This window comes from Procambarus clarkii, chromosome 92 (genome assembly GCF_040958095.1).
Source record: "Procambarus clarkii isolate CNS0578487 chromosome 92, FALCON_Pclarkii_2.0, whole genome shotgun sequence".
Taxonomy (NCBI): Eukaryota; Metazoa; Arthropoda; class Malacostraca; order Decapoda; family Cambaridae; genus Procambarus; species Procambarus clarkii.
Window position 1 is genome coordinate 15,664,401 of NC_091241.1, and position 13,468 is coordinate 15,677,868.

General features: G+C 40.5%; 1 protein-coding gene and 1 non-coding gene across 2 annotated transcripts in view; one reads left to right on the top strand and one right to left on the bottom strand.

Moving 5' to 3' along the window:
• The window catches only part of LOC123774923 (dynein regulatory complex protein 8-like), a 32,123-nt gene extending 28,292 nt beyond the window's left edge, over window positions 1-3,831 (top strand). Inside the window, exon 4 of the mRNA XM_045769621.2 lies at window positions 3,202-3,831. Coding sequence (XP_045625577.2) covers window positions 3,202-3,381 — 180 coding nt within the window. The 3' untranslated portion in view covers window positions 3,382-3,831. The remainder of the gene's footprint in view (window positions 1-3,201) is intronic.
• Window positions 3,832-12,956: 9,125 nt separating this feature from the next.
• Window positions 12,957-13,063, bottom strand: LOC123775210 (U6 spliceosomal RNA). Its single transcript, XR_006775048.2, has one exon. It is a non-coding gene; the product is annotated as a U6 spliceosomal RNA (small nuclear RNA).
• Window positions 13,064-13,468: the final 405 nt, after the last annotated feature.

Sequence of the window (13,468 nt, forward strand, 5' to 3'; positions counted from 1 at the left end):
CCTGGTTTACTGCCACCTCTCCTTGTTCTATTGTGAAGACCTCCTGGAACCTCTTGTTGCCAAGTCTGTCCTGTAAATCATTATAAGGACATGTTTAAGACTCGAGCACACAGCTCACTGAAATACATAGAAGCCTGCTGCATAGGACAGCTGCAGTGAAGGTCACTGCTGTTGGTAATATTGGAGATGGAGCCTAGATACTGGCGTCATCCTCTAAGTGCTTAAAACACCGGAGGCTGCTCCACTCCACTCAGGTGGCAAGTAAAACAGACTTGGAATATAAATTATAGACCGATAACAGTAACCTCGTACACACACAAATCTTTGATGAAAGAGTGCCATATTGATTACAAAACACAGAATGACAGCTTCTACATAACCCTGGACAACACGGTTTCAGAACAGGGCGCTCCTGCCTCCACAACTGCTAGACCACTATGACATGACCTAAACGTCCTGCAAGACCTTTAATTACAACTGTAGGTACGTACACAGAGGACAACAAAGAAATTAGTGAAATTCTAAGAAGCCAGTATGAGGCTATGTTTAGCACAACAATAAACAACATAAAAGTTGATGACCCAGATATCTTCTTTATGAATGACATTCAAGCTGCAGATAATATAACGGATATTAACACGAACTCGGAAGACTTTGAAAGGGAAATTGATAATATGCCCATGCACTCAGCTCCTGGGTCTGACTCATGGAATTCAATATTCATAAAGAACTGCAAAGTACCAGTAGCGCGAGCACTCAGCGTAATATGGATACAGGTGAGATACCAGCAGCACTTAAATCTGCAGATATAGCTCCGTTGCACAAGGGGGGTAGTAAAGCCTTGACAAAAAATTATAGACCAGTTGCACTAACATCACACGTAATAAAAGTTTTTGAAAGAGTGATTAGGAATCAAATTTCTAGTTTTATGGAAAATAATAAGTTACACAACCCAGGACAACATGGAATTAGAGCGGGAAGATCCTCACTATGACAAAATCACAGAAGCTCTAGAAGAAAAGCAAAATGCAGCTGTAGTATACACAGACTTTGCAAAGGCATTCGATAAATGTGATCATGGAGTGATTGCACAAAAAATGAGGTCAATGGGAATAATTGGAAAAGTAGGGCGTTGGATACTCAATTTCCTGTCGAACAGAACACAAAGAGTAACAGTCAATCAAATAAAATCAAGTTCAAGCGAAGTTAAAAGCTCTGTACCTCGAGGTGCAGTCCTTGCACCACTGCTGTTCCTTATTCTCATATCAGATATAGATAAAAATACAAGTCACAGTTTCGTGTCATCCTTTGCAGATGACACAAAAATCAGCATGAAAATTACCTCCGCTGAAGACATGGAAAAAATACAAGCAGATATCAATAAAGTTTTCGATTGGGCAGCAGAAAATAACATGTTTAACAACGATAAATTCCAGGTACGGCAAAAATGAGGACTTGAAACATAATACAGGGTACAAAACACAATCGAATCTGCCCATAGTAGAAAAACAGCATGTCAAGGATTTGGAAATAATTATGTCCCACGATCTAACATTTTGGAAGCATAACCAAGCAAATATTGCGTCAGCCAGAAAAATGATCGGATGGATTACGAGAACTTTCAAATCCAGGGATCCCATCACGATGGTTGTACTCTTCAAGTCACTGGCGTTGTCCCGTCTCGAGTACTGCTCAGTACTCACTTTCCCCTTCAGAGCAGGAGAGATTGCTGAAATAGAGGGAGTACAGAGAACATATACGGCACGAATAGACGCGATAAAGCACCTAAATTATTGGGATCGTCTCAAAGCTCTCCAAATGTACTCACTAAAGAGGAGACGAGAGAGATACCAAATAATTAAAATGGAAAATACTGGAAGGCCAGGTCCCAAATCTACACAGTAAAATAACAACATACTGGAGTGAACGATATGGAAGAAAATACAGAATAGAACCAGTGAAGAGCAGAGGTGCCATAGGCACAATCAGAGAACACTGTATAAACATCAGAGGTCCACGGTTGTTCAACGTTCTCCCAGCGACTATAAGAAATATTGCCGGAACAACCGTGGACATCTTCAAGAGAAAACTAGACTGTTTTCTAAAAGACGTTCCGAACCAACCGGGCTGTGGTGGGTATGTGGGCCTGCGGGCCGCTCCAAGCAACAGCCTGGTGGACCAAACTCTCATAAGTCAAACCTGGCCTCTGGCCGGGCTTGGAGAGTAGAAGAACTTCAAGAACCGCATCAACCAGGTATCAACCAGGTATTCTCTGTGTATCTGTTCTCCCCTTTTCTTAGTTTCATCACTTGTTCTTCTACTGCTGTTTTCCACCTGATGTGGCTGTGGAGCAGTTTTAGTTGGGTCTTGGTTTTACTTGCAATGTTATTTTCAAAGTCTCTGATTCTCTCCTCACATTGAGGTACTCATTCCTGGCCCTCTGGTACATCCCTCTGCTCTCTGGTGTTCTGTTATTTCCGTGGTTCATCCACGTTCTTGTACTTAATTGTTTCGCTTCTTTACATGCCTGATTTAAACATGGATTCCTCTGCTGTGTTTCAATTTTCTCCTTCTGGGACGGGATAAACTTGTCTGCTGCTTCATGGCACTTCTGGTTGATGTAGTCTATGATGTACAGTCAATCATTCTCTGAGTTCTGTTTCCCGAGGTATTTCCAGTAGGAATTACCTCATCTAATAGTTTCCTCTTTGGTAAAACAGCCCCCTTCCTGTCTCGTTCCGCCCTTGGATCCTGACTCCGACCAGATACTCAAATGTCAGTACACTGTGGTCACTCACTCAAATGGGGCCTTCTACTTTGTTTTATGCATGACTTATCCAGGGTAAATATTAGGACGAGAGCCGGTGGTTCGTCATTGTCTCTCATTCTTGTGGGACCCTTCACATGTTGGCTCGGAAAGTTTCTTGATTTACTTGAGTGGGAAAGTTCCTTGAAGGTGGTTACAGTGATGACAGTGTGTAGTGAAGGTGGTTACAGTGATGACAGTGTGTAGTGAAGGTGGTTACAGTGATGACAGTGTGTAGTGAAGGTGGTTACAGTGATGACAGTGTATAGTGAAGGTGGTTACAGTGATGACAGTGTGTAGTGAAGGTGGTTACAGTGATGACAGTGTATAGTGAAGGTGGCTACAGTGTACAGTGTCATGACAACCATTAAGAGACCTGTCCTCCCGTCTGACAGTTCCGGCCCGCCGGGAGTCTGGGCCGTGAGGACCTGCTGCGTCTGCTGACGTGTGAGGGGGAGCCGCTGACGCAGGAGGAGGCTGAGGAGCTCCTGCTCTCTCTCCCCACCAAGGACTCGGACCTGGTTGACCTCGACCAGTACGCCGCCCAGCTGGTCCCTCCAGCACCCTTCCACTGATGCTACTGGGCGGTGTCTCCTCCACCACACGCAACCCTCAACTTTTCCTTGGCTACCATATACCTGTTTACCTCCAGGTAAACAGTGACATAAGATGAATAGAGAACTACCCAGACGTCTCACTATCCAGAACTACCCAGGTCTTAAGAGACCTCTTTGAGTGAAGTTACTCCTTTGTCAAGGGAGCTCCAGTTCTCAGAGACCACGTTGAGTGAAGTTATTAACTGGTTAGTTCACCTTACGACCAGTGACAGTTATCCATAATGGCACCTGAGACCCCTTGGCTTACATATGTCACGTCATCCAACTACCGTAGTGACATTTGGATCACAGTCTTGTCTTGCCCTAGAAATATATATTAGGTACAAAAGAAATAAATCTTCCGCAACTCTGAACCAGTTTTATCCTAAACTTAAGTGTCTTGAAGCAGTTAGTTATGATAGAAAGAGTCTGTGTATAACTCTCACAACGGAGCCTCTTCTCTGAGCTAATACATTATAAGCCACAACCCCTTCCCCCCTCCCCCCCCCTCACTCAAACTACCTGGGCGTCACTATCAGGAAAATTAGGGCAGTGGTACATTGAATGTTTCTCATTGCAGAACAAATATGTTCCATAGCTTCCAGTACCCTTTGGTGTTGAATTATATTGTCTAGATTGATTTGGAGTACCTTTGGTACTCTGTGGTTTACTATTATTGGTTTCTGAGGGTTTACTTTGTGGTTTAAATTTGTGATGTGTTCGTAATTGATGAACTACTGACTTTAAATCCTCAGATATTTCATTCATGGATAAGATACTTTTATTGTAATGAGCACTCATTTGTCTCAATATGTCCCTAGGTATTTTCTCCTGGACAATTATTTTCAAGACCCACTCAGCCCCGTTTGTATCTGCTGTCAGGCTGAGGGCATTGATCAATGCAACCCATTCTCGCAAATTCGTAAAGTCAATATTGACTTATTAACTACGTGCATAGGTGATATACTAAACATAATAGATACCCTTAAAAAGATTCATAGAAAACACCGACCTTACCTAACCTTGTTAGTATCTTAAGATAAGAATCTTATTGCTTCGTAATTACAATTATTACTTAACCTATACCTATTATAGGTTAGGTAATAATTGTAATTACGAAGCAATAAGATGCTTATCTTAAGATACTAACAAGGTTAGGTAAGGTCGGTGTTTTCTATGAATCTTTTTAAGGGTATCTATTATGTTAAGTATGTCACCTATGCACATATTTAATAAGTCAATATTGACTTATTAAATTTGCGAGAACGGGTTGCAGTCCCAGCACCTAGTACTTGGAGGGAGTATCATGAGATTTCACCCATACTTTAATGTTACTAGACAATGGAGCGGCGCCAGGATGCAGCCGCCAAGGGCCTATGTTACTTACTATATATATATATATATATATATATATATATATATATATATATATATATATATATATATATATATATATATATATATATATATATATATATATCCCTTATTTACTGTGCTATATGATAGTATTAATGTTAATCCGTATAATTACTGTTATTTCAGTATTATTTCATTATGAACATAAATTTTTATTACGGTTTGGCGTCGCTTTCTTAATTTCATCCACTCTGTGGCACTTGCCGTCATATCTGTTATTTACGATATTACTTTGTATTCTTAATATTATTCTTATTACAGTTACTGATTGCTAGTTCCCTGGCGTCGATTTAACTTTGCACCTGTTCTGCAAGATGTAGCCGAAGTTCTCGGTGTACTGCGGCTCTCAGATGCTCATTGACAACACAAGACTACACTTAACGGCTACTTAAGGCAGATTCCTTAGGCTTCTATTCAGCTCTATCATCCATTTGGAGGCCATCATGAGATGGAGACCAAGGGTAATTTTCCCCGCTCACATCCTTAGTAATTTGTTGTATTTGTGTCGCGTTTCGGACACAAGCATGTTATAGATATGACTTAAAGAGTCGTTTCCTTATATTCCATTTATTGTTTATTTATTTATTGACTTGATATTATATATATATCCGTTCTATGGTATATGTATTGATTATATATTGTTAGAATTTATTATGTTTCGTATTATAACTGTCTATATATTTGTTTTGAGCTTTCCTTGCGATTTAATTCTGGGTATATTATCCCACCTTTGTTCCTAGCAAAGGCATTTCGCTCCCTTCCTTTTGCTGGAAGTTTTATTAGAATTGTTAGCTCCCTTACGTTGCTACAGTATAGTTATTATGCAAACTCTTATTCTCCCTCCTTCCCCAGTGTTTCCTCCGAGCCAGCGTTTTTACTTGGGGTTTTCATCCAGGATTGTTTAATTAAGGAATCTATTTAAATCCTGCATCCGGCCCCCTCCCCCTCCCTCCCTCTTACGGCTACCTCCTGCAATTCCCTTATTGGCTAGGTCTCATCCGTATTAATTCAGCTAGGGTTTACCCTCTCGGCTGAGTTCTTGCCTGCAACGTTACCACTGCATGCCCGTTTCTGCCCACCCTTACTGCCTTATTATTTTCAGCCCGGGGGAGGTGATCTACGCGGCAAAAAGTCGACACACGCTCTGACTGGACCAGGTATCGTTTACATGGTCAGGAATCGACATTATCTTCGGATTGTACACGCACGCCTACCCTAGCCTGGCGAGCGGCCCCGCCAGCAAGTTCTGCCCGGCCCGTGCCTACCGACCAGACACGACTTCTCCAGGATGCTTCGCACTGGCCTCACAGCGCTAGGCTTGCCCCCAGCAGACTATGCCCCGCATTCCTTTCGAATTGGTTATTTACTCGGCCCCGAATTCCTATTGAATTCCTTTCGAATCGGAATTTACTTGTTACGTCAGGCAGGACGTCGTTGCTCTGCCACTTTGAGGTTTCCCCGCGGCCAGCGGGCACTCGCCCTTCGGGGGGGGGGGGTCCGGCCTGCTGGCCTGCGGAGTGGGGGTGCAGCGCCGGTCTCCAAGTGTTCTGCTGTCCGCAGCTTGCCCTGGGGTTAAATTTATCATACATTGTCATATCAGGTTTTCCCCAGTCTCTAGGTAATTTTCTGCACGACTGATTAATTTCCGTTTAATTCAGCTAGGATTTACCATTATGTCTTTCGGGCCTCTTGGTCGGGCTTCATTAAGTGTTATGTGGTTTACTCAATATATATTTACTCTTTGTGTCCTGCCTGTTATTCATAGGGTTATATAATTAGGTTACATTTGTACACTTGCCTTACTTCTAGTACTAGATAATAAGCTAGTAGGTTTCTGCAGATTTCGTTTACCGTGTTACTAGGCTATAAGCCTAGTAACACGGTATAGCCTAGTATAGTCTTATTTATTACGGGTGTACATTTTAAGTTGGTTGGTTGTACTCAGTTAGACATGGACATGTTACATTTGTCAAGACTTACTTATAGCCGCCTCATTTACATGTTCTGCAGAAATTATTTTATTTGTACTTTCACTACGTAATAAATAAGCCCCCATACTGTCGGTGTCTTTTTTCCCCTGGTCAGAAATCAAGCGAACCGCGCGAACCTTCATCATCATTATAAAAAAAAAACTATAATCAACAACAACAAGAAATAACCCTTCTCCGCGAGGATATTAGAAACTATAAGGCTAGCCAAGATCAACTCCAGCATGACTTGAATGATCTCCGTGAGGAAAACATATGTCTGAAAACTGATGAAGCCATAAAAAAACAAGAGGAAGCTCTCAACAAAATGACTGTATGTATCAGTACATTATCCGCCCCACATTTCATCTCCCAGGATAAACAAGATCAGCATAAGTTGCTTGACACTGTTGTTGTGTCGTCCCAAGTTATTCCTGTGGAACGTGAAGGTGAAAAGTGTATTGAAATAGTTCATGCTCTCATAAAAAACGAATTGTGTGTCACTCTAAATAAAACAGACATTATTGCTGCCTACAGAGTAGGCAAAAAGAATCCATCAGGACAAAACCAGCAAAAAATTCGCCTCAAGCTAGCTACCCAGTCCATAAAATCGCATCTTGTCCGGACAGCTGCATCCCAACGAAAGGGAATCTACATCAACGAGTGCTTGACTAGAAAAAGACAGCAACTCCTCCACCGCCTGCATTAAATCCGTAATCAAAACCCAGATGCGATTCATCAGTGCTTCGTTAGAGATGGCTTGATTAAAGTAAAAAAGACTTCTGAAGGTAAAATGTTTACAATTACTAATGAGGATAACCTCAACACTTTCCTCTCCCAATGTGGTTTGTCTCACCTTAGTATCCCTCTCAATGAGTCAACATAATTAACCCCCTTGTCACCTAGTGCGGGCTAGGTATCCTAAGTCTCTTTGTTACACTTTTTTAAATTAAATTTTAATTTAATTTATATTAGTCATTTATTTGACTTAATTAATTGAGTGCATTAATATTTTCTTTAGTTCTTATTAATTATAGGACCATAACCGAACTATTGTCGGAAAATCCGACACCATTTAATAATATCATACAGGCAGATAATATTGCTGTGTTGTATAAACAAGTTAACCCATAGAAAATGTAACTTGTAGTGGAATTTCCATCTATAGAAAATGGGATATCATTACCACATACTATTATAAATTCACCACCTATTATGGCCTATTATGGTGGGAATTATTCTTAAATACATTAGTCTTTGGACTTTACTATCATAAAAACATCTCATATAAATTAACTTAATTATCAGAATTAAAATAGAGTAAATGTGACCCTTCTATCACTTACTGTCATCTGGACAATGTAGGCCAGTAGCGTCAGTTGTGAGGGAGTGGTCAGCCATTGTTATTGTACTTAGACCACAGAGGCTCACGGGAGCAAATACGGCTTCTGTTAATTTTACTTGGACGAAGTGCTATGGAAACCAAAGGTGTACCATCATCAACACACTGTCAACAAATACAAGTTAAGTGTTCTGCCGAAATCCATTTATCTATCATTTATGGCCATTAATGTCATTAGATAGGGGCGAGCCGGTTAGAATACGAACTGCCTCTTAATAAAAGGTAATTAAGCCTAGGTCTTTACGGTTCAATGTACAGAGTTTTCTCTGATATAGCTGTCATATATTAGGATTCTGGCTTTAGCTAGCGCCCTTTTGACAGGTCAAGACGAGGAAGCATGCTTTGTGTACCAGTTACTGGGTGATGGAAGCTACCTCAAAGAGGATAATTCGGTGTCTACATCCTAGTTATATCTGGTGGACTAAGGCCTGCTGTACAATAAGATAAGGAACCTCTTCAATGTTTAACAATATATGTAGTTTAATACTGTAGTATGATTGGCTTCATATATATAAATTCAATATAAACCCCCCCTAATGTGTAGAGGATCGATTTGTGAGATTATTGCAGAAATACAGTCCACTTAACATCATATAAATTGCTATCGAAGTATACAAATTAACGTAAATATAAATTCTATATAAATTCATATAAATTAAATAAATATAAATCTCACAGGTCGATTCCCACATTATTTGGTCATCTTCGAACCGGATGACAGATTATTGATCCTATGAACCCACATTATTGGTCATCTGCGAGTCGGATGACAGATTATTTGGTCATCTTAGTACCGGATGAACCAGTTAATCAGTGGATTCATTAAATATACTAGTGCAGTGTGATTTATACAAAGCCAGCAGTCAAAGACGGTGGCGTTGCCTCGTGCGAGCTCAGGAGCCCCCTCAGTTCAGTTCAGCCTCATCAGCGGTTTCAGGGACACCCATAGATATTTGGTCGCGTGTTATTTCGTGAGATGACAGTGCTAATATTGAAGCCAGCCAAATTAGTGGCTGTGTCTTCGCGAGATTGTTCACGGATTTTGTGGTGTTAAATTTCGCGAGAGATTATCTACGAATTTTGTGGAGTTTATTTCGCGAGGTCACTAATAATATTTAATACTTCTAGATAATATTAGAAGTTTCATAGAGGCTATTATCAATAATTGTGTATATTATTTCTCCAAAATAGAGAATTATTTAATATATTGCACTAGTGGTCACAATATATTATTTACCAATTGCCAACCCACAACAGGGTAGGATATTACCATTGACTAGTTGAACTATTTCTTGTTCATCCTAGTCCCATTATTACCATAGTCTAGTTGTACTATATTAAACAACCCAGCACCATTAATGAATGGTGCAGACCCAATTTTGGGTGTAAATTTTATCAACTCGAGTTGAGTTGTGTATATATAATAATTTACTTATGATCATTACACCTTTGAGTGATTAATTAGTGTCTATACCATCCTAGGGTGATGTAGAAGAGCTAACCTAAAGGTACTTCCATGACACTGGTTTATCACTCAAATCATTAGTGTGTATGATTGTATATATATAATGTGTATTAATTTTAAGTGCTAACCTCTAGTAGAGGTAGGATTACAGCCTAGCGAGTGCAGAAATTTTACCCAAGGCTACCATCAGTACTTGTTCAGTATTATGAGCGACCCAAGTACAAGCCCCACAAGGCTTCACCAACTAGCCAGTATGGATAATGCAGGGAGAATGAGAAGAACCCTTGCAGGTCTTAAAGGCCACTTAACAAGACAGATCAAGAAATGTGAAGATTTGTCACAACAATCACCAGTTGATTATGCTGACCTGGAAAGCTATTATCAAGCAGCTGCAGGTAAATTTGAGGAAATCAAATGCCAAATTGCAACATATGTGGCTGAACTTGCCAACACTAATTTATCAGAAACAGAAATAGACGACATTATGGTTGATCTTGCGAATTATGAAGATCAAACTCAGGCCACGTTACAGCCTTATGTCAAATTAATTGCCCAGAACAAGGCAACAACAACAGCAACAACAACAACAGTTGCATCTAATACGAGTCAAGCAGAAGCTCGACTCCCTCCAATTAATTTACCCACTTTCTCAGGAAAAGATGAGGAAGATTGGGATGAATTTTGGAACAAATTCGTTGACCTTGTGGACTCAAAATAATCTTTACCAAAGAGTAGTAAATTCTCTTATTTGCAATACCAATTATCAGGTGAGGCTAAATCAGTAGTATCCCATCTGAGATTAACTAATGACGGCTATGATCTGGCAGTAAAACTCCTCAAGGATCAACCCGTTCTCGCAAATTTAATAAGTCAATATTGACTTATTAAATATGTGCATAGGTGACATACTTAACATAATAGATACCCTTAAAAAGATTCATAGAAAACACCGACCTTACCTAACCTTGTTAGTATCTTAAGATAAGCATCTTATTGCTTCGTAATTACAATTATTACCTAACCTATAATAGGTATAGGTTAAGTAATAATTGTAATTACGAAGCAATAAGATTCTTATCTTAAGATACTAACAAGGTTAGGTAAGGTCGGTGTTTTCTATGAATCTTTTTAAGGGTATCTATTATGTTTAGTATATCACCTATGCACGTAGTTAATAAGTCAATATTGACTTTACGAATTTGCGAGAATGGGTTGGGGACTGAGAACCCGTTGCATGACGGGCACTCCAAACACAGGCGCGGTGTATGCGTGATAAGAGGAATATCCGGCTCGCGTTCTCCTCCTCGCCGCAGCAGGGGGAGGGGGAGGGGGGGGGGGGGCTCCGGCTTGTCGTGGCTGCGAAAAAAGGAACGTAAGAAGCCTGTAAAGTGCGCCAAGCAGGGCAGAGCACAAGGGAAGGAATATGCAGATGAAGGCAAGGATCCAAACCGAATATTAATGAGCTTAAATTAAATAGAATATTACGTAACAAGAAACATCAATATCAAAGGAACATGAAGAGTAAATTAGCCAAGAAGGCCGAGAGGCCAAACACCGTTAGGCTAAATAGGCATAAACAATAACAGAAGCAGTACTCCAGTAGGAAATGATAATAATGAATAAAGCAGAGGGAGGGGAGAAGTAAGGCAACTAAAACCCGGACCGAATAATAAAGAACTTAAACTAGTAATAGTATGATACAAATATAACAACATTCATGGTGTTAGGCGAGGGCCGGAAGGCAAAAGGGCATTGAAATAGAATAATAACACCAAGAAAAGTGACTATAACTAACATCAATAGCACACAGTAACAAGTAGAGAGTAACTCAGCCAAATCCGCCAATGAAACCAAATACCAAAGCAAAGTAGGCTTAAAACAATAATATAGTAGCCGTAAACCCAGAATAAACGCAATAATTACAAATATTATCAGAGGGGGGGGGGGGGGGGCGAAGTGAGGCAACCGTAAACCCGAGCTGAATAGAAAAGAACTAAATAAATATATAACAAAGTAAATATATTGCCACCAGTCAACATGAAAAGCAGCTAGGAGTCGTCTGGGATTCGTCCTGAAGTCGTCCTGACGCCAACTGGAGATCATCTTGTAATCATCCTGGATCAGGAAGGCGCCAACAAGGAGGCATCGTGCAGACATCCAGAAGTCGTTTTATAACAATGCTAAGACACCTTGCAGGCAATCGCAAACATTCGCTACTACAGGAAGACCTGGACAAACTGGAGGAAAGGTCTAGAAGATCTACGGTCTACGTAGGAGTAGGAATCCTTCAGTCTAAAGACTATGGAGTTGCGCCCTGACAGGACGCGAAGCCTGGGTAGGTAGATATGGAGGAGAAGCTGTTACCTATGCAGCAGGTCCCCCCCTCTCCACGTTGGTGAAATTATCTAATAGAAAGGCAAATGCCGATACACATGGTTCCAGCAACGTCGCAGGAGCTGCCAGAACGAGGTCGACGTCAACAACGAACTGCCTTAGGGGCTCCAACTCCGGATTTTTTTTCGAGGTTAACTCCTGAAACCTTTCCCAAAAAAAGGGGTATGGCCGCAAGGCAGCGGAGGTTTAAAATCAGGGTTTTTCTTCCTCTAGATGGGCTGCTTTCCCAGGCTATCGAGTCCCATCTACCCGGAGCAGCTGGTTTGAAGGCGCCAGAGGCACACCCTCGCCCCTTCTCCTGTCGGTAAAAGCAATTCCGCTGGACTTAAAGACTAAACGACCCGTGCAGGCCAGGAGTTGGACTTGATTTCAACGCAGGAAAGTGTAAGGTAAAGAAATTAGGCGAAGGGAGCAGGAAGCTGAAAGCAAGGCACCACCTGGAAGGTGAAAATCCTGCAAGAGCCAAATAGAGAGAAAGACCTGGGGGGTGATATCACACCGAGCCTCTCCCCATAGGCCCCCAATAAAGAACCAACAGTGGCATATGCCAGACCGACCAACACAAGCCAGCCAGCATAGCACTCGCTACCATAAAGAATGTAACGAGCTGACTGTAAGAATTAACTTAGTTGCTGGTAAGGCTACTGCCGAAACAGGTGTAGCACAAAGAAATAACACTGCTCTGTAGCCGTAAATATGAGTTAGAATAAATATATGAATATAGTAAATAACCAACGGCGCATAGGGAGAACCGCGGCAGAAGTAGTATGTCCAACAGTAAGCAAAATTGCTCAAAATAAGACTGGATTAAACTAACAATTAAGAATAGCCGAAATTAATACATGCAATTGTGTAAAAATCAATACTACGAATTTGCAAAGTTAATACAGCACAAAGCATAGGCTGGGAGAAAAATGTGGAACGCATGCTTCACGATTTTGCGTGTCATCCTTGCGCAAGGCCATGCTAATCTTCGCTGTATCGATCCAATTTAGAATATGTACTGCCTAAGCGAGAGAAGAATAAGTGATCATAATATAATGCACAGTATAGAATATATGATAATTTAAAATTACGAAAGTAATAGGACGAAATAACCAGAAGAAAATTTACCAACCCCCAACCTGAACGCACTGCAAACTAGCACATCCTAGCTGAAATTAACTTAATGACTCAATAGCAATGAGCAATAGTTTAATACAAATCCTAATTGAAAGGCCAATAATATAATAAATTAAATATGAAGTTTACACAATGCGTAAATTGAGGCAATAAATTGCTGTGTTAAATACAACTCATAACTGCAAATCCAATAATATCAAATTTATAGGCATGAGGCTTGGGCAATGCTATAAATTGAAGTAATAAATTGCAGAGTATTAATACAAATCATAACTGAAAGTCTAACAATATAATAAATTA